Genomic DNA, 21,205 nt, shown 5'->3' on the forward strand with positions numbered 1-21,205 from the left:
CCCAGTTTCCTAATACAGAGGAGAATTTAGTGTTTCTCCCATTCTTAGCCTCCTCCAAAATACTGTTAATAAAATGATTAGGGTACTTTCTCTCCACAAACATATTTCTAACCTTATTAACCTCATCCATGAAATTACCATCTTTTAATACCATTCATGCTGCCCTCATAAAATGACCTTTAGCTATACTCTTTTTTTTTTTTGCAAAGGATGCTCAGTGTAAGTAAGAACTGGAAAAAGTCCCTTTCCAGTATACGGCAGATTTAAATATTTTCTCATATTTAACTTTATGCAAAGTAACATCCAAATAATGAATCCTATCATAATAATTTGTGCGTGTAAACTTTAAAAACGTAGTAGTTCATTCTATATATCCTATCAGCTCTGTTAAATGCCCTCATTTTCAGTCCAAAATATACAAATGTCATCCAAATATTGCTTCTAATAATTCCAACATTATATGGTGAAATGAAAATATAACTTTGTTCCCATGCTTTTAGGACCATATTATTATATATGGGGGCACAAAGTGCCCATAGGCACCCCCTTCATGTGTTTAGAATATTCCCTTCAAAGTATATAAAATTATTTTTCAAAATTATTTGCATAAATTCCATAATTAATCTGATTTTACTGGAATCCAATGATCTACTAATCATTTAAATCCTATGTTGTGTGGCATAGCAGTGAATAAATCCATAATATCTATCAAAACAAAAATTAAAATCTTCCTTGTATAGTTCTTTGCTAATTCCCTTGAAAAAAAAACACATGAATCCTTCAATATGGATGGATTCCTCTACCAAAATTTAACTTTTGATCTACATGAATAGACAGAGGGTGAGTCTTTCATCCATTAGCTGATACAATGTGGCATAGTCTCAGCCTGATTATCATCTAAAAGATTTATTGCTACAGGATGTTATCAATTGAGATTTATTTAATTTGAACATAGTACCATCTATCTTTAGTATTCCTAAGATGCACAAGGACACCCAAGATACACCCCCTCAGGGCTATTGTATCAGCTAATGGATCAAAGACTTTTCATTGGAGAAGTATCGTGTCCTCTCAGGATATTTCTGTCAACTCCATCAGTACCTCTGGAGAAAATGGAGGTTTTTCTGATTTTAAAGTTCTTGCATGTCAACTCTTGCAATTAATTCAGCTATTAACCCCTAGACTTGCTTCTGAACGTGGGGTTAATAGTGATAATTCTTCAGAGGAGTGGCACATTTCTTCTGACACTGAAGTTGGTTTGAACAGTTACCAGGACAATAAGGCATGCAATGCAGCCATTTCTGCAGTTCAAGGATACCTGCATTTGAATTTTAATCAGGAAAGTTTCGCTGAAATGAATCGAGTGGAAAAATCACATGGTGCACGGTTCCGCAGATACTTTGATTTCAATTCATGGTTAACCGACCCTACTTTTACATCAGTGTCCCTGAAATAGATTTCCACAGTACGTGCTTTTTTTAATGAACACCTTTTGACCTTTGAGAAAAGAAGTTTCACAAATATAAATCACTTCAACTTGATGACTGTCATTTGAAGGAATGTGTTGCACGAAAAAGGATAAAGAAAGGACTTAGGGTATAGAAATTCTCACAACGGAATTTCAGAAGTTAATGAAACCATTTGAGAACTTTTTGAACATTTTGATGAATGTGGTTGTAAGATTTTAAGGGTTGTTATTTAGAATACTGAGAAACAGATGGACACATTGTTAGAGGAAATCCAGATTTTGAATGCTTCTCTTAAGAAAGATCTTATGTTTGATGTTAAATCTAGTGATTATTGATTATTCAGTTTTATTGACAAAACTATCAAAAAAAATAAAAATTAGAAAATACAATCAATTATTAAGGGATGAACAAGAATATCAGCAATGTCATGCATACCTTATACCTAAAAAGACGGTCAATTACTAAACCATCTGAGGAAGATTTAGTTCCTGTGGACCATGGTGTAGAGTTAAGTTCTGGTCTTGAAGCACCACAAGTTCCTACTATACATAACTACAAAGGGTTTCACGTTTTTAACTATAGTGACACCCCTATCAATTTTAGATATTTTGAACTTTTCATCAAGGGTTTCACCTTTGTACCTACTACTAAAATGGATTTAGCTGAACTGATTATTGAACTGAAAAACTATATGTCAGAAAACTGAACTTTAAGGTGCTTTACCAAGATAAATCTTTTCATACATCTTCTACATCATATTTATGAAGGAAAAGCAATTTCAACCCCCCCCCCCCAAATTCAACCTTGGCATTATTTGAAAAGCTTTGCGAAAATGATCTTAGGTAGTTGTTCTATAATAGGAAGCATTTTAAGTGTTCTAATTTCTCTGTAGATGAGAGAAAAATGTTAAAGGAGCTGGTTAATAACTGACAACTAAGGATAATGAAGCCTGACAAGGGGTAGAATTATGCTTTATGAACAGTACTGACTATTCAGGCAAAATGTTTACTTTACTTTGTGATGAAATGCATTATATGACAGTCCCTAAAAATGAGGTTACTATCTATCACCTATTATAAAATTGATATTTTTTGAAAGATTTGACCAGGAAGTTACTGGTTATGATTTGTATACATTTTTACTCGTAGAACACCCAGTGGTGGCCACCTTTTTTTTGGTACACCAAAAGTCCACTAGAATACATTATACCCTCCTTTTTGCCCCATAGTTGCTGCAGGTGGGTCCAAAACTCGTCCATTTGCTCTATTTGTGGACAGAAAATTGAAAAAGTTTGTTCATGATTGACAATACATTTTGAAAGATTTGTGGGATTTCCTTACTAAAGGTCAACAGGAATTTTATAACACTGATTGACTATTAGTTACTGTGGATGTATAAAGCCATGTCCAATCCGGAATTAATGGACATGCTGCATCTCAGAAAATAAAAATCCCATCAAGCTACGTGCTCGAGAGACTTGAACCTCAGCACTGAAATAAACAGGACATGCTGGAGGGACAGATTCATAACCCAGAGGCTGCCTTCACTCTGGAATAAAATCCCAGTCCAGGTTAGGCAGAGTCCCTCATTGACTCTCTTCAAGAGGAATCTTGATGAGTGGATGGGGGATCGTAGGTTTACCCCGGGTATCACTTCTGTGCCACTGTTAGACAGAGGCACAGTATACTAACCTCGAAAAAGGGCATAGCAAAATTAATTTAAAATGGGTGGTGAAAGCAAACACACTCTGGCTAGGCTTATAAATGCCCTAGGGCAAATAGCCTAGTATGAACCTATGAACCTACGTTACAGATTTTCTTTCCTGTATACCCTACACTTTGGGGATGAAATGGTTTGGAGAAGTATTATTTCCTAACAAATATTTGACTAATAGTGACATCAATCTTTTATGTGATTTTATGGAAATTGTTTTATTGAACAATTTCTTATTCTTTGAGATGAATATTTTAAACAGATTACAGATGTGGCAATTGGTGCCGCATGCGTCCCACTCAATGTAGGCATTATATTGTATTATTGGGAGTGAAATTATGTATTTTGTGTAAGAAATACATTGTTACCTTTTTAAGATTTTTAGATGACACATTTAGAATTTGGAGAGGAAATCTTCAAGCTCTCTAAGAATTTATGTTATTTTTAAACACGACTACTGAATTTTTTAAATTTACTTTTAGCGTTTCCAAAGATTATGCCAATTATTAATGTCACTGTCAGTAAAGACTACTTTAAACAAAGTTTTGAATCTAAACTTTACAGGAAGCTTACTTTTTCTAATGGTTTTCTGCACTATAATAGTAACCATCCATTTAAACATAAATGTGGGTTAGTAAAGGGGCAGATTGTCAGAATATCATGTATTGTTTTAGAAGACAGTCTCTATATATCTGAACTGGAAAAACTAATAGAAGTGTTCAAAGATAGAGACTATCCTGAGTAATTGCTTTTGGAAATTTAAGGAGGAAGTGTTGAAAAAGAAACATGATTTTCTCCCATAACTAGGTATGAACGATTTTAATAAGACACAGGAATGTAATGATGGTGACATTTCTTATGAACATACTAGGATGTTGAAGTTTAGTAGTGAGGTTCCAGCTATAAAACAACTTATAAGGAATAATTGGAAAACTGTTGAGGTGGACAGAACAGTAAAAATTGTTTGGGTTGAGGGCCAAATTTTGTCTTTAACAGGCAACAGAATTTAAAAGAAAAACTAGAAAGAAAATAATATGGCTGAACAAGATACATGGTGTTCTAAACCATTAGGTCTTAAAATGTGGTTCCTGTTATCAGTGTAAATTTATACATGAGGGAGATAACTTACAACTCAAAACTCTAAATTATGAGTTTAAATTAAATATCCACTGTAACTGTCACACCAAAGGGGTTATATATGTAGCTTGTGATTTTTGCCACACATTCTACATTGGTAAAAGTGAATGAGCACTTCTTAAGAGAATTTATGAGCATTATTATAAAATTTCCAATAAAGATGAAAACAATGCTCTTTATAGACATTTGCTAGAATGCAAAGGAAATAATAGAATTTTTTTTGTTTTGGAATATGTATTAATTAACCCCAGAGGTGATACATGGGAACTTAGAATTGAATATAGAGAGGTCCTTTGGCAGAGTAGATTAAATGCTTGTGTTTACCCAGGTCTAAAAGAAGTACATTGAAATGTTGGGCAGCCAAGTTAAGATAAAGTTTTGTATGAAAGAACTTCATGGTTTTAATTTAGCATCCTTTTTAAAGAGTTTTTGATGTTTTTACTTTGAGAAGTTTTTTATTTATTTACTCTATATTTCTAAAATATTACTCACACTTTGGCAAAATGTTATTACTGTACATTTATATAGTTTTTTATACATTTTATGTTTAACAATGTATTTTATTAGTGACAGGTTTTACTGGTTGATTTCAACCATGTGATACTTTTCATTTGTTATATAAATGTGTTTTGTATACTTAACATTATTTCTAATGAAGTCCCTTCAGACAAGCGCTTAACTCAGTCTTTATGAAATAAATGGTTTTATTTTTATTGTTTGCTGGTGTTTTTCCTGAGGACACAGTAGTGCTCATTTCTGGTGTTTTTAAGAAAATGCCTAAATGATGCAATCCCTTTGGTGATATTGCACCCATATAATTTCAGAAATCATGCTGGTCAGGAAGAGTTAAGTCAGGGAGGGTTTGGGCAAAAATAAAAGCAAAAAATATTCAGTACATTAGCAGGTAAATAAATCTGTGAAATTTAGGTAAATTATTCTTTTGACTGAGTATTATGGTTTTAACTATAGCAATAAGTTATTGTTTTGATTAAGGGGTGCAGTTGGGAGGCTTGCACTCATGTTAAAACCAAATCTGAAGAATACTAAGCAAGGAATCACAGGGACCATTAGATGCCTAGCCATATACATCTTTATGTAGACAAACTTAAACGTTCTTGACACCCTTGTCAAGCATCTAATACTGCTTACCTCCTAAACTGAGCAGGGCCTTACAAGAGAACTCTAGTGCAAATCTGTGTCTAATCATCTAGTCATCAAGACGGCAGCCAAAGTAGCCCTTTGTTTCACCTGTAGTGGTAACTTATTCCTTAGGCTATGAACATGCTTTGCAAGTCTTGTTTATGTTTTGGTGCAGACTTGGGTCCATAATGCAGGTGCTTAAGGCCGCACTAGTTTTGCGAAGAAATAGAAGGTCAAATAGATTGGGTCTTTCATGGCTGAAAAAGCTACACACAGGTCACCACAGGGTAGCCAGCAGACTACCAAGTATAGAGACGTGGTAACAACACACTACGGCAGAAATACACTTGATAATGAGGAGGGGGGAGCACCCTATAGTATCAAGCAGAAATACATTAATGTGGGTCTGTTTTCATTATTTTTTTAATGAGACCTCAGAAGTTTAAAAAAAGTGAATATAATTTTTTGACAGCAGACAATGTATGTTTCTGAATGATTATCAATATGGTTTGTGTGTGTGTGGGGGGGGTAAAGATGACAGCATCTGTCAAAGGCCAACATGACCACTGTATTTATGTGATTCCTTCACAGTTAAACTGTACTATCTCAAAACTGATGTAATTCACTTGGTCACGATATGTGTGTTTTGTAACTAAAGTATATGCTCAAAGTTTTTTTTTTATTTGGAACTACCATTGTATAGCTGACATATGATATTTTATATAAAACCAGAATATCCGGAATTTCAGAGGGCTCTTTATAACACAGTCTGGCACTACATATGGTTTCCACCTGTAGGCTACACAACCTCTACTGACCATGTGTACTAAGTTCTTATTATGCAGAAGTAAAAACTCTATACATTGCTCCAGAAAAAAACAATTATTTTTCCAGTTGTAACATGCCATGGCTATAATGCCAGACTCTGAAGTTGTGTACAGTGTGCCACTGTTGTAGCCAGATAGATTTGTGGCTCCTCTACATACAGTGGACAACAATTCATATCTCTGATTTGTGGGGAAAACTGTGATGTATCACCTGCATGCCTACTCTGTACCTGGACTCTTCTAGGTATGCACTTGCATAGGCACCTGCTCCAAGGGGCTCCCATCCTTCATGAACAGCACTGCATCCTGGTTCATATGTTACCCATCCTGTAGAACTAGATACAAATTGCGAATCCCAGACATTATTTATTTTTCCTCACTAGTGTAAGTGAGCTTGCAACACAGTTCCTAGTTGTGACTCAAACCATGCTGTGATACTGCGTGCAGCAAAAAAGGAGAATAAAAGAAAAATGCATTATGGTTCAAGAAGATTTTGTTTTTTACTCGGGTTTAGCAATCATTAACATTTCTAAAATTTAGTGGATGTGGCTCCTGCCATTTGTAATGAAATGCAGCATACATATAATTTCCGTACTATACAGCTAAGAACTTTTTATAGTCTTTTGTTTCAAATGCAGCTTTAGTCTTCTGTGAAATATAGTAACACTCTCATACAAAGCTCTTAACTCATTAGCACCTACGTGGTGTGGAATGGCACACCTCTTGTCAGTCCTCATCTCATTAGCACCTATGTGCTGTGGAATGCCACACCTCTATCAGTCCTCTTAACTCATTAGCACCTATGTGGTGTGGAATGTCACACCTTTGTCAGTCCTCTTAACTCAATAGCACCTATGTGGTGTGGAATGGCACACCTCTTGTCAGTCCTCTTAACTCAATAGCACCTACGTGGTGTGGAATGTCACACCTCTGTCAGTCCTCTTAACTCAATAGCACCTATGTGGTGTGGAATGGCACACCTCTTGTCAGTCCTCTTAACTCAATAGCACCTATGTGGTGTGGAATGTCACACCTCTATCAGTCCTCTTAACTCATTAGCACCTATGTGGTGTGGAATGGCACACCTCTTGTCAATCCTCTTATCTCATTAGCACCTATGTGCTGTGGAATGTCACACCTCTGTCAGTCCTCTTAACTCATTAGCACCTACGTGGTGTGGAATGTCACACCTCTGTCAGTCCTCTTAACTCAATAGCACCTATGTGATGTGGAATGGCACACCTCTTGTCAGTCCTCTTAACTCAATAGCACCTATGTGGTGTGGAATGCCACACCTCTATCAGCCCACACACATGCTTGCATTATGGACAATTTTTTGAAAAATGAACTTAAAAAACACGCATAAACAAATGTACATTTTAACAGTAACAGCTATCAGAAAGAACTATTCTTTACAGTGATAACAGTGATTTCATTTTAGTCTTTCCATAAATATTTTAGTGTATTATAATATACCCAAACCCAGAAATATATTCACTAAACGTTCATAAATTGTCATATCTTGGAAACTGTACAGTCTATACAGACATATACTGTTAGAACACTTTTATTAACCAGATATAAGCAACAAATTCCTGTACAAGTGTATGTTTATGGAGATATTTACAGAAACATGAAAGCATAAGCTTAATTGCATAATTAGCAAAACAAATAATACTGGATATCTCTCAAGATATGCAACTTACAGTGCAAATATTAAAGATAATTTCTTCAACAACATGTAATATTTCATCTAATGTTATGCAACAGTTTTTAAATCCCTTGGTTTTTGAAGTACATATAAACATATTGCTTATTTTCATAATTACTAACAGATAAATAGCAATACCTCCATTACAGAGTGATATAGAGAATGACAACGATTTTCCTTTTCTCCCATCATAGTATTTTGCACCATATCTTTCAATAGCATGTACACCTCTTAGTTATGAAAATGTTTCATCATGTTTATAATTCTCTCTCCAAATGAAGCTTCTTCAACAGGAGAGTGAGGGGAAATTAAGTCATCATCACCAGAAGGGACTTGGCTAGTGGACTGCACTTGACAAGAGTATGCCAGAGAATGATTATTGTCAGAGGCATCTTCTTTGTCAGAAGATGATGACTCCGTAACCTGCACCAAGTGGAGTAGTTCAGACCCCTGACATAGTAACGTACCAGGGATCTCTTCCCTAATTGGAAGCTGTTCAATGCCTTCAGGGCCCTCTGAAATTATGATTTGCAGTTCATCTTTCACTATGGTCGCAGCTTCCTCAGTCATAAAGCCCTCCGATGCCATACTGGCCTCTGGTGAGGTCTCAGTAGAGGGCATCAGAGGTGGAATTAGATGTACCAGTGGCTCTGGAACATCAGCAGGTATGTCAGTATCAGAAAAAAAACTAGACTGAGCATCTGGCCTGGGGTGTTTGAATTTTTTTCTTGAGTGGTGAAGGTATGTTTGGAGAAGCTGAATCAGCCATCTCGGAGTGGGCCAAATGCCTCAGATATTGGAATTTCAAGAAAGTGTTGAGAGAAGCCAGAAGGGAACACAAAGTCTGAGGCTCAAAGGACTGGCAGATGGAACAGACCTTGTAGTCATGCTCTGCACATAGGCAGAAGAGACACTGGGTATGCAGATCTTTAGACGGGATTTGACTACTGCACTCACACTCATATTTCCTAAATGACATCTAATACACATATAGTACAATTTAGGTAAGTAAAGGAATGTTCCCTAATGGGGTACTTATCTGTCTTTAAAAAGCTACAGTATCAATGACCAAAAGATTCTCAGTCCAATGGATATGTGACCTGCATTCAAGATGATGCATCTTCATGAGTACTCTAAACTCCTAAACTCCCTTTAGGAAGATCAGATTAAAATCAAATCATGCTCCCTGGCTATCCAAAGAGACTAGGTCTCTTATGAAACAAAGAGATTGTGTTTGGAAAACCTGGACTAAAACTAAACAACCACCTTTTCTTCAAAAATATAGGCAACTGAGGAACCTTGCAAAAAACATACAACTAAAGACAAAAAGTTATACTATAGCTCTTCTCAGCTTAATAACAAATCCAATCCTTGAAAATTTTGGTCAACTCTCAACAATATTCTCTATCCTGGAAAGCCCTCTAATCCCTCCCCATACCCTAACTCTTCCTCTCAGGAAACAGCTACCCTCCTGAATAAACACTATCTCTTCCATCCAAAATCTGGTAACCTCTTAAGCCAAACTCTAGTTCGACACCCACCCCTCCAAGTCCCATTAACACAACTTTGTTTTCTTTTGAGACAGTTCCCATTACTTACATCAAATCTCTACTACTCAGGCTAAAACCTTGCTCTCCTTCTACTGACAATCTATCTCCTACATTCCTCAAACTTGCTGCTGACTCAATTGCCTATCCTATATCTATACTAATTAATCAATCTATTCTGGAATCAACTATCCCCACCCTTTGGAAATCTTTCTTCACTATCCCTCTTCATAAAGGTGGAAACTCCACTGACCCCTCAAACTACCGTCACATTGCCATTCTGTCCCCCCTTTCCAAGATATTAGAAAAATGTATTCACTCACATCTTCTCAGTCACCTCCTCACACACCACTTACTTACCCCTACCCAACATGGATTTCGTCCTCACCACAGCAACACCACTGCCCTCCTCTCCTTCACTCATATCATTGCAGAGGCCCTAGACAACAATAAACTCATTTTCTGTCTCTTTCTAGATCTCTCCAAAGCATTAAATACTGTCTCTCATCCTCTACTACTATCCAAACTCGCAAATCTCCACCTATCGCCCTCCGCACTTGCCTGGTTTAATAGCTACCTATCTGGCAGGGAACAATCTGTCAAATGGGTCTCATCCTCCTCACCTTTCCTTCCCATCTTCACTGGTTGTTCCCTAAGGCTCCATCTTGGGACCCCTTTTGTTTAACATCTTCACCAATAATTTTTACACCTCATGCAAAGAATCCTCCCTTATTCAGTATGCCGATGACTCCACACTTATATCCATCTCAAATAACATTCCTGAACTACACTCTCTGACCCAACAGGCCCTACTATCCACTGAACAATGGCTCTCTCACAACCTATTGATCCTAAATCCCAAAAAGACAAAACTCCTAGTTTTCCTTCCCCGTTCTCTTTCTAATCACAAAACCTCCTTTTTTATTACATCTTCTAACAATACAACTATCCTACCTGACACCCACACAAAACTCCTAGGGGTCATTATTGATGACGAACTAAAGTTCAACCTACACATACTCCAATGTATTATAAAAAAAAAAAAAAAACAGAAACTAGGTCTGCTATATCGGAACAAAAAATTCCTAACACTTGAATCTAGACTTACCCTGGACCAGGCACTCCTCCTCCCCTCCCTCTTATACACCACCCCAGTTCTTACCAATATCCAGGCCTCCACTCTAAACAGACTCCAACAGACTTACCATAAAATAGCCAGATTCATTACTAACTCCCCATACAACTCACACCATTGCATTTCTTTAAACTCTCTTCAATGGCTTGAACTTCTCCAATTTCTGCTATCTTATCAATTTCATATGCTACACTCTATTCTTTATACACCCTCCTTCTGTCCATCTCTATCTTCCTTAGTCTCCATCTACATCCCATCCCGGACTCTCCGTACTTCTAACCAACAATTACTTGATATCTACCTCCCAAAAAGGTCAATAGGCAAACTACTGTACAAACACTCCCTTGCCCATGCTTGGAACAAACTTCCCCTTGACTTACATTCAATCTCCCACACCTCACACTTTAAAAATGAACTAAAAGCTTATTTTCTCAATTCCAGAACCTGCCCTTGCCATGACCCTACCTAGTCTTCCTTCCCTTTATGTACCCTCAAAAGGACCATACTTAGTACCTCATTACACCTCTCTCTCCAATGTGTCTACTATGCATTTGCATAATTTTATGCAAACAAAAAAATGTTTATTGTTGACCTATTGAACTATATCAGTGTAAAATTGTTACTTAGCTTCTTTTTAATGCAACTTTAACTTTATGCATGTAATCCAACATATGTGAATCTTTTTGCTATAACTGCTATTATATCAATATTGTTTAAAATTGTACTTGTTTAAAATGTACTACTGGAGCTTTTCTCCTCGGATCTACACTGAAAATGGGCCACAAGCTCAGCTGGACAAACCCGGTTAACAAATGTCAATAAATAAATAAACAAGACAGTCTTGAGGATCTACCCCATACATCCACCTATATACTCCTATGCTTACGAGCTGAGGTCACACATCGAATGTATGACCTAGGGAAGGTCTTTGGTATCACAGCAGGATGTCAGTGGTGATAACACACTTGTTTGGAATACTGCAACAGTGATTTCAGTCAGGACATACACATTTACATGAGACAAAAGGGGACTTTTAGGATGAAATTTGTGCATCTTCTCTTGCCTTGAACAAGTGTCTGGAAGATTCTATCAGCATTCTTCAGTACTGTGGCCACTATGTCAGGCTGTTTCCATACAGTGCTGGTGGCACTCTTTAACAGGTGTCCACCATTGGAAACCACCATGGAAGATAACCGAGACTGAAATGCAATCCTTCTAGTGGAATTCTGGCATTATCTGCATAGGACAGGTGGGCATACAACATCAAAATTACAGGCCAAGAGGGAGAATGTCAACACAACAGATGTCATTAGCTCAAAGACATGTGACTGACTTTAGGATGACCTCTGAAACCAGAAAGGCATGTTTGCATTCAGGAATAAATAGCACCAACACTACCATACTTATGCAGTTTAGGAATACTACAGAAAAGTTTAAATTATTACAATTATTTAAATTGTTACAATTACCAATTTTGCACTTATGTACACTTATATTTTACATTTGATTAGCAGACTCCTTCCTCATATCCAGAGTTTTGATGTCTGCAGCAGGAAATCGACTTGAGTTCTGTATTATCTGCATTATTAGCTCTTTCTTTCCATATTCATATTCTCAATAAATGAATGTAACACTACTACTCACAGCAGTTGGCAGAGTACACTACTCTCTATGTCCATCTTTAGGGACAGCACAAGCTACTCACTAGTCGGTAACTGCTCATTCACCTTCTGGTATCATCACCACTGTGCAGTCCACAGTGAAGCTTTTGGTGGGATTGAGGGTGTTTATCCTTTGATTCCATTCTACAGTTTACACTAAGGAGAGGGTATATAGTAGGTCAGCACCTCCACTGGTGCATGAACTCAACATATTCCCTGAATCTAGTGCCATCTGGGGTAAGGCTAGGCAGTGAGTGCCTTCCTTGTCATCTGGGGATTGCTGGAGAGACTTAATATTTTTTTTACTTTCTTAGGGTTTATGGGGCTCTTTGCTAAAAGGGACACAAAAAAATTCCCTATTATGGGTAGACTTTGACAATAGGCTTCTGAAGGCCTGGGGTCACTCTGCCTTGCTCGAGAGAAAGTCAGGACAGAAGCTTCCACCTTGGAGCTGGGATGCCAGAATTGGGAAGGGTGAGAAGGCACTGGCAACTTTACCAACACCAAAAATGTTACTGCGCAATAACTTGACATTAATGACAATATTGTAAAGGCCAAAACTAAAACTGACTGTGGAAACATAGCACCTGCATCAGTAGGCCCAACACTGAAGCCACAGTGGCCTGGGATACAGCCCATTGTTTGCAATGTCAATACTAAAAAAATGATATCAGGATGTGTGACTATGTGATTTATTGCCATCTGTGACAGGGAGAGTGGGGCAGTATATGTACAGCATATGCCAGCATGGTTGTCTGGAGTTTTGTAAATAATTATGTGTCACTTGAGCATCACACTGACTTGTACAGATGCTTGTGTTAAAACTGTATCAACAGCACTATTAACACTGATGCCTTGTGAAAGTAAGCATCTCAGCATCTGATCTTGCCTTGCTGTACTAGTTTAATTAGCAAGGGAACAGTATTCTTTACATAGTTGGGAAATACCGTGAGATTAGTTTAGTAGTGTTTTTTCTGCATCTGCTTGAATCTATCAGTGTTATTTTTACTTCTCCTGTGATTGCAACTCTGATGTTTATTGAACTTTGATACTTAATATTCTCATGTTTCCTATTTTTATTATTAAATATTTTTATACCTTTCATTGTGGCTGGTTTTTAGATATTATTTTAGCCTCTTGAGATTACCTGTGCTTATTTTGGTGACACCCTGACCACCCTGAAAAGCCTTGCTGCTTAGATTACATTCTACCATTTATTTTGCACTGATTTTACTCAGTATAATAGGATACCCTCATAAGAGCCCGATGGTTTTCTGACTGATGGTAGCATGTTACCTTATTGTTTGTAGAGAAGGGGGCACAGCTAGTAAATTGGTGCCATCCTTTCCCATAAGCGTGTGTATAAAAATCAATTACCCAAGTGTGAGTGTGTCAGATACTTGGAACTGGGACACAGTGCTTCAAAGTGAGTCTTGTCTGGGATCTGAAGAAACACAGTCTCCAGTCCCGTAGTCTGGAACATGTTCCCAGTGTACTCTTGGTGGAAATTGTGCTTGAAGCAGAAAGCTGCATTTGTAATACTAAGTAAAACCATCCCTGCTTTTAGTGACTGCCTCTCACCAGAGTCAGTGGTGAGGATTGAGGCTCCTTGATTACTGGCCCAGGGTAAAGAGGGGCCATCACAGGATGTTTTATGGAAGCATGGGCAGCACCACAGGTAATGGCACCTGCAACCTGGTGGTCAATACTATGAGACACCAACAACAGCATCTTGAGGACTGATGAAATGGGTTGAGAAAATGGACATACCAAGTGAGTCACTGAGCTCTGGAACAGAGGGTTAGGGCAAAAGGTACCAGATTACCTGCCATGAGCCCTAACAATGGTTTCTGCAAGCCTGTCACAATCTATAACAAGAGTTGAAAGGGGGGGGGGTAGACAACCCTGCTGTGTGGGAGAAGTGCCCCCAGATTGACACTCAGTTATCACTACTATAGGAAGCATCACTGCAGGTAAGTGAGGAGAGACATGACAAAACCTAGAAAGGAAGTTGCCTTCATGTTTCAGGTCAGGAGGAGGAGAAAGTTACAGCTCCTGATACAGAGCTGGGGGAAGTTGTAGCTCTTTTGGTAGAAAAGCCTGAACATGCACTGGATTCAGGCTGAATTGAAAGATAATTCTCAATTAAATGGATTCTAAGGAGGTCTCAACACCTCCAAAGAGTAGAATGATTAAAGTCCCAGAAGGGAGCACCATAGAGGGTTATGGAATTTCCCTAAACAACACAGGTACGGTTTGCATCTTCTGATGAAATGAATACTCCTAGCATTTCCATACCTAAAGAAAGAATGTTTAGAGTAAACATTCTGAGGTGCGTATAACACCTAGGCATAAAAAAAGATGCAAAGGAATAAACAAAGCTGGACAAACTCCATGGGAAAAAACAGAAGGGAAGCATAAACAATTAAAAACAATAATTAAATATTTTTACTCATGAAAGCAAACATTTTTTCACACAAATAGCAACAAATGTAGCTTGGGGCCACCTTTGTCCATTTTAAAAAGCATGGAAAAGAAGATCTGGACAGAAAGGGCATATATAGTACATAACAGGAAGAGGAAATAGTTCCAATTAAGTCGGAAAAGTTTTATCTGCCATATAGTCCTAAATACCTGCAGCAATAATCATGCTGTTACAGACAATGGAGCCCCTGTTATTAGATTCTCTGATACTCTGGTTCTGCGGGAGTCCATCAACACCTATTTCACTGAGAAATCAAGTTAATAACAAGGGAAAGGATACATTCATATCTTTCTGTAGGGAAGTCCCTCACAACCACATGCAGGGGGTCTTCATCATCTCTTCTCCCAAATGTATTATAATCTAGTCAAGTATCATTACTTCTTTGGGTAAGGATAAACCCTGACCACTGCAACCTCCTTTGACAAACATTTCAGCTAGAATTTGACAACTGCAACTTGCTTTGATAAACGGTGCATTTCATAGCTTCATAGGTAGGTACTAGGCTATCTGCCCGATGGGATTTATAATCCTAGCCAAAATGTGTTGGCTTTTGCTGCCCCCTTAGATTAGTTCCCTGTGCCTCTGTCCAGCAGAGCCACCAAAGTGATCCCCGGGGTAAACTTTCTGTTTCCTATCCACTCGTCAAGTTTTCTTTTGAAGAGTGTTAGCGAGGAGCTCTGCCTAATGCAGATTGGGATCTTGTTACAAAGCATGGGAAGTCTCTGGGACAGGAATCTATCCCTCCAGTGCATCCTATCTATTGTTGTGGAGAGGTTTAGATCCCTAGAGCGTGTGGCTTGAGGGGATAAGGTTTTCTTTAGGTGGAGCATGTCCATCAATTCTGGGTTGGACATGACCTTGTATGTCAGGCAGAGATCACCTCTGAGTAGGCGGTATGCAACCAAGTACAGCTGGAGTTTCTTCAGTCGAGCTGCATAGGGCATCTGTTTGAGGCCAGTGATCCTCTTGGTGAGGTACTTCTGTGGTCTTTCCGGCTGTTGCAGGTGTCTTGTAAGGTACAATCCAAATGGGGCATTGTACTCTATGATGGGTCTGATAAGTGATGAGTAGAGGGGCACAATGACTTCTTTTGATCTGAATGCGAACCCTTTTGTGATTAGGTGGGCCATGTAGAAGGACTTTCTAACCACTTAGTAATCTCACCTTTGATAATCACATTGCCAATCTACTTGGGTCATCAGATCCCTTATTACGTCTTCCGTATTTAGGGGACTACCACCTATGTTGTAGTTTGTGGGTACTTTGTTTTTTCCAAAGGGGATGACTATGCACTTTTTGGCATTTAGCTTGAGGCCATGATTTTGACACCAGGTATCTGTCTCAGTGAGACCCTTTCGGAGGATGTCTGTGTCAGCTGGAGAATCAATTATAGCCCCTAGTTTTCAGTCATCTGCGAACTTGGTCAGCAACAGTCCCCCTGTGCTTGCCTGTACCTCTGAGAAGTATATGCCAAACAGGAGGGGTCCTAGGACTGAGCCCTGGGGAACGCCACTTGTAACTGGTTTTGAGTCAGACCTAGCTCCCGCAACTCTCACCATGTGGGTTCTGTCCGTGAGCCAGTTGGCAACCCATCCTGTGACGTACGGGTTTATGTTCAGGCTGGTGAGATTGTCTATAATACCAGAATGGGGAATGGTGGAATTAGCAAGGTCTAGGTAGGCTGTGTGCACCACCTTTCCCTCGTCTATAGCCTTGGTATATATCTCAAAGAAGTCCACCAGGTTTAGGAGGCATGATCTGCCCTTAACAAAGCCGAATTGGGTAGGGTCCAGTGTTTGGAGGTTCCCAATGTCTCTGTTAATGAGTTCCATGATGATGCGCTCCATAGCCTTGCAGACAAAGCTAGTCAGGCTTATAGGGCGATAATTCCCGGGGTCTGTTGTGGAATAACCATTGCTGTGCACCACTCTATGGGTACATAGCCATGTGTTGAGGCTGAGTTTGAACAGTGTGTTTAGGTGAGGGGTTAGTTCGTCTTTGAGCTCATGTAGGACACCGCCTGGGACACCGTCTGGTCTCATTGATGCTGTGTTTTTGGCTTTGGAGAGGGCAGTTTTAACCTGAGTGTCTGTGATTTCAGGGACTCTACATTCTTCTGGTATGGTTATAGGCCCTTTTGGGGGTGAGAGGGGGGGTGAAGTTTGCACTGAACCTGTCTGCCAGGATGTTGGCGATATTGGTTGGTTCAGTGTATTTTCTGCCATTCTGCACTAACTCCAAGCAGATCTGAGCATTGCCACTTAGATTCTTGACATAGCTAAAGAATGCCTTGTGGTCATCTTTGGAGTCCTTGGCAATTTTTCTTTCAAAGCTTGCTTTGGGTGATTTTATGAGGGATTGTAGTTTCTTGATGATATTGATCAGGGATGTCTTCCCTTCTTGGGATTTTACTCTTTTCTGTACTAGTTTCCTCCTTCTATTGTATAGCTTGTTTATGGCAGGAATCCACCAGACTGGTTTCCTTTGCTTGGAGTGAGTCTTGGTTTTGCTTGAGATGGCAGGATCCATGCATTCTTGTAGGTGCCCATAGAATGCATTAGTAAAGGAGTCTGCAGCTTGGACAGCGTTATCCTTCAGCATGGGGGCTTTAAAACTTTCCACCTCGGCCTTAAGTAATGTGAAGTTTGCTTTTGAAAAGTTTTTCACGGTGGTTTTCTTGACCGGGGGTGGGGGAGGAATGTGGATATCCAAAGTGATTTTTTTATGGTCAGATCTAACCAGCGAGGTGTTGACCTCTGGTGTGGAACACCAGACGCCCATGTTGGTGATGACCAGGTCCAATATGTTGTCACCTCTGGTGGGAGTGTTGACCAGATGAACCAGGGCGTTTCAGTAGTGCTCCCAGTTAATGTTTGGGTATTTGAAATCACCCAATATTAGGGTGTTTGGTAGGACCTTTATGTTTCCCAGTGTTTCCAGAAACGTGGAATGGGAGTCCTGGGACATGGTGGGTGATCTGTAGCTAGCAACAATTTGAATTGCAGTTTTGCCTGTTGTTAACTGCACGTGGATGATCTCTGAAGCATTGTGCTGTGCCACTAACCTAGAGGTGTGGGTATCCTTGATGAATATGGATACGCCCCTGCCTTTTGTATTTCGGTTTGGGTTCTGTGGCTGAAATGTATGGTATGAGTTGTAGCCTGGTAGTGCTAGGGTGCTCTCTGGAGCCTTAAACAAGGTTTCTTTTACTGCACATATATCGATTTTCTCCATACTGAGATACTGAAAATTATATACTCCATTCAGTATATAGTTTTACCTTACCACTTCACTCACCCACTCTAAACTAAAACTACTATAAAAAAATGACTGTATCACATGGATTAACAGAATATGAAAAATTCTTGGGAACAATACTGGGGTCATAAAGTTTAATTCCTAATGATTATGATGATTCTGGTTTAATTCTTTTTTTTTTCTGAAACAATGACAGCACATGCAGATCACAAAAGAACATCATCAGGTACAACAGACTGAAAACAGTACATGAAAACAATGTAAAATAAGCTGTACTTAGATGAGTGACACATGGTCACCAGACACCAAGGTCATTGCCCTCTGCATACCAAAACCTCCCTCAAGGTATACCCATCTGTAACACTATTTTACTGAAACAGTGGCTAGGTGTTCAATTATTTATGACTTATGTGACCTCAGATTACAGTGTTAGATGACTTGGTAACACCCAGTGTAAAGGAAGTTAAAAACGCAAACAGTGATTCCATGTATTGCAACAAATTTCATGTAAAACATTTTTTTACAATGGTCTGTTCAATTACAATTCAGAATTTTTGCCTGATTTGATGCAAAACTGAAAATGTGGTTTTAGCAATAATCTTCGGTTTCCACTCCTTCACCAGCTTACAATTCAGTAAAACTATCAGTGCTAAACTTATTTATGTTTTTTTAAAGAAACTCCCCCTTGGCTTTACATACATGCATTTACCTAAGTAATCACTGTTTCCTTATTGTGGCGCATCATCTAACTATGCAATGCACACATTCTGTTCAGTTTTAAGACAATGTCAACATCTATATAAAAACAAATGGCACAATTAATAAGCTGTTTACTTACTTAGTATGATATCCTCAAATTTATTCTTTTGTCTTGTGGTACCTTTTCCTTCCACATTACCTTCTGACTTATTTTCTTTTAACAGCAGTAATAATGTATTTTGGGGGATGTCATATCCTGCATAGAAAAATTAAAAGCATAACATATTTTTATTTTGTTGTATTATTTGGGAAGGCCAATTTTCAGTGAAGGACCAATGATAAAGGCTCCATGAATGAATACATTATGTGGATATCACGGACATATTTATCCCTATAAATTGTAAACATTAGCATAGGCAATCATAATACTACATTATGCACAATAGAGAGATGGCTGAATACAAAAACAATAAATGTAAGTACAGGTATTACTCATTGCTCGCTCGCTCTCTCTCTCTCTATATATATATATATATATATATATATATATATATATATATATATACACACACACACACACACACACACACACACACACAATACAAACTAGTGTAGTACATTGTATGAATGGACTTAGCATTGCCAAGGGAGTTTAAGGAAAAAATAAATTAGAGGTGAAACGTAACAGGAATCTAAGTTGTATAATGCAATTACTGCAAAAGTGGCAAGATCAGCAGATAACTGCATTAGAGATCCTGTGAACAGAACCGGTGTCAGATGAGTACTAAATGGAGGACACCAAAACGGAACAGACAGAAGCTAAGAAGTTGATAGCTTAATGAGAGAAGACAATGTATGCATAGAGGATACCAAGGTGTCCCAGTAATCAGTCAGAGTGTGGTGAATGGTGACGGGGAGTTACAGTAGACATAATTAAGTAGAGAACTAAGTTAATGAGGGTGAAAGTGCAAGAAAAATAGTGGGACGTCATAAAGAGAAATAACGTAGAGATAAAAGTAAATGGTTAACAAAGGAAATACTATGGAAGGAATGGTAATAGAGGACATTACTGCAGCTGAGTATGAAGAAGTAGTGACAGGGGTAAAAAAACAGGGGCAAGAAGTTAAAATATCAAGGCTAAATAAAAGTTACTACCGTTGATTCCAATTATATTAGAATAGAGTAACTTGAGTGTGCCAACACCACACGAGTATGACATGCAGAATGAGAAATGTTCTCGACTTAATGTTTTAAAAGTTGCTAGTGTTGAGTAAGTATGTATTCTGGGATAGTCAGCTCTAGGTTTTTGATCCATGAAAGGAAAATGTGACATTACTAAAAATGTTTATGCTTTTTGAGTCTTCTATTGCAATAGGTGAGAAGGCTCAAAATGACAAGTATAGAATACTGACCTCTCCTCAATGCAATCCTCTACAAGGGAATTAAGTCCAAAGATTTTCACAATCTGTCTTTCCCGAGAATCTTCTGTATCTAAAGACAATGATAACCATTAAAGTGTGGAGAACCCGGATAGGAAGGATCTTGGATTCTCTTCTGAAAGACAAAGCACAAACTGTTCTGAAGGCTTACCTCAGACCAGGATGAGAAGCCCCTTTGCCCCATCAAAGGCAGGGCAGCTTATGCCAGAATAACAGACGGGTAGTTTTGAAGCTGGCATAACATGCTCAGCCAGTATTTGTTCCACCCACCACCACTGCTAGGACAGCTGTCACTAGATGGCCCTGCACTGGATCTGGTACACATTGAGTGGACAGCTATGCCTGTACATGAGATTCAGGATCATACAAAAGGTCTAGCACTGGGGCAGACACTTGAAGAGAAAAGCAAGTCTGCACCACATGGGACAATGCCAGACTGTCTGAAGGCCATACAACATCAGCTACAGCAAGAAGGGGGCCTGACGTCTGACACTGGGGAAGGGGTCACTGATGCCGGCCCACCTAATTATGACAAAGCTGAAGCTGGGTCACTTGACAAGGCAGACCACAAAAAGTGATGTTTTGGTACCTGCAATGCAGGACCCAAAGGAAATGGAGCGAAAATCGACAATCCACTTGAATGCCTCTCAACACCTGAGAAGGAATGGATAGAGTCAGGCTACATGCACTGCACTTGAGGGATAAATGTGGTTAACCATGCTATTTTGTTAACAAGGATGGCCACAAAAAAAGAAATAAGTATGAAGGGGAAAACACCAAGTCTCTCGATCTGGAAGATAGGCAGGAAGCAAAACAGAAGCTTGAAGTTTGATAAAATGTTCTACAACTGCAGGGGCAGAACAACATGGAAGGAGTTCTCTGTTGAAAAATGTGCATCCATTACTGTAAAAGAAGGCATAACTAAAGAAAACATTTACGCAAATAACCCCAATGGACGGCGAAAAGATAAACTTGACCATACTA

General features: G+C 38.8%; 1 protein-coding gene across 1 annotated transcript in view; it reads right to left on the reverse strand.

The window, feature by feature from the left end:
* Positions 1 to 21,205, reverse strand: part of LOC122813911 (zinc finger protein 25-like) — a gene marked incomplete at its 3' end in the record, with an annotated part of 269,965 nt that overhangs the window by 20,284 nt on the left and 228,476 nt on the right. Inside the window, exon 6 of the mRNA XM_044086455.1 lies at positions 18,922 to 19,038. Coding sequence (XP_043942390.1) covers positions 18,922 to 19,038 — 117 coding nt within the window. The remainder of the gene's footprint in view (positions 1 to 18,921; positions 19,039 to 21,205) is intronic.

The sequence above is a fragment of the Protopterus annectens genome, chromosome 10.part0, assembly GCF_019279795.1.
Source record: "Protopterus annectens isolate FY-2018-M chromosome 10.part0, PAN1.0, whole genome shotgun sequence".
Classification (NCBI taxonomy): domain Eukaryota; kingdom Metazoa; phylum Chordata; order Ceratodontiformes; family Protopteridae; genus Protopterus; species Protopterus annectens.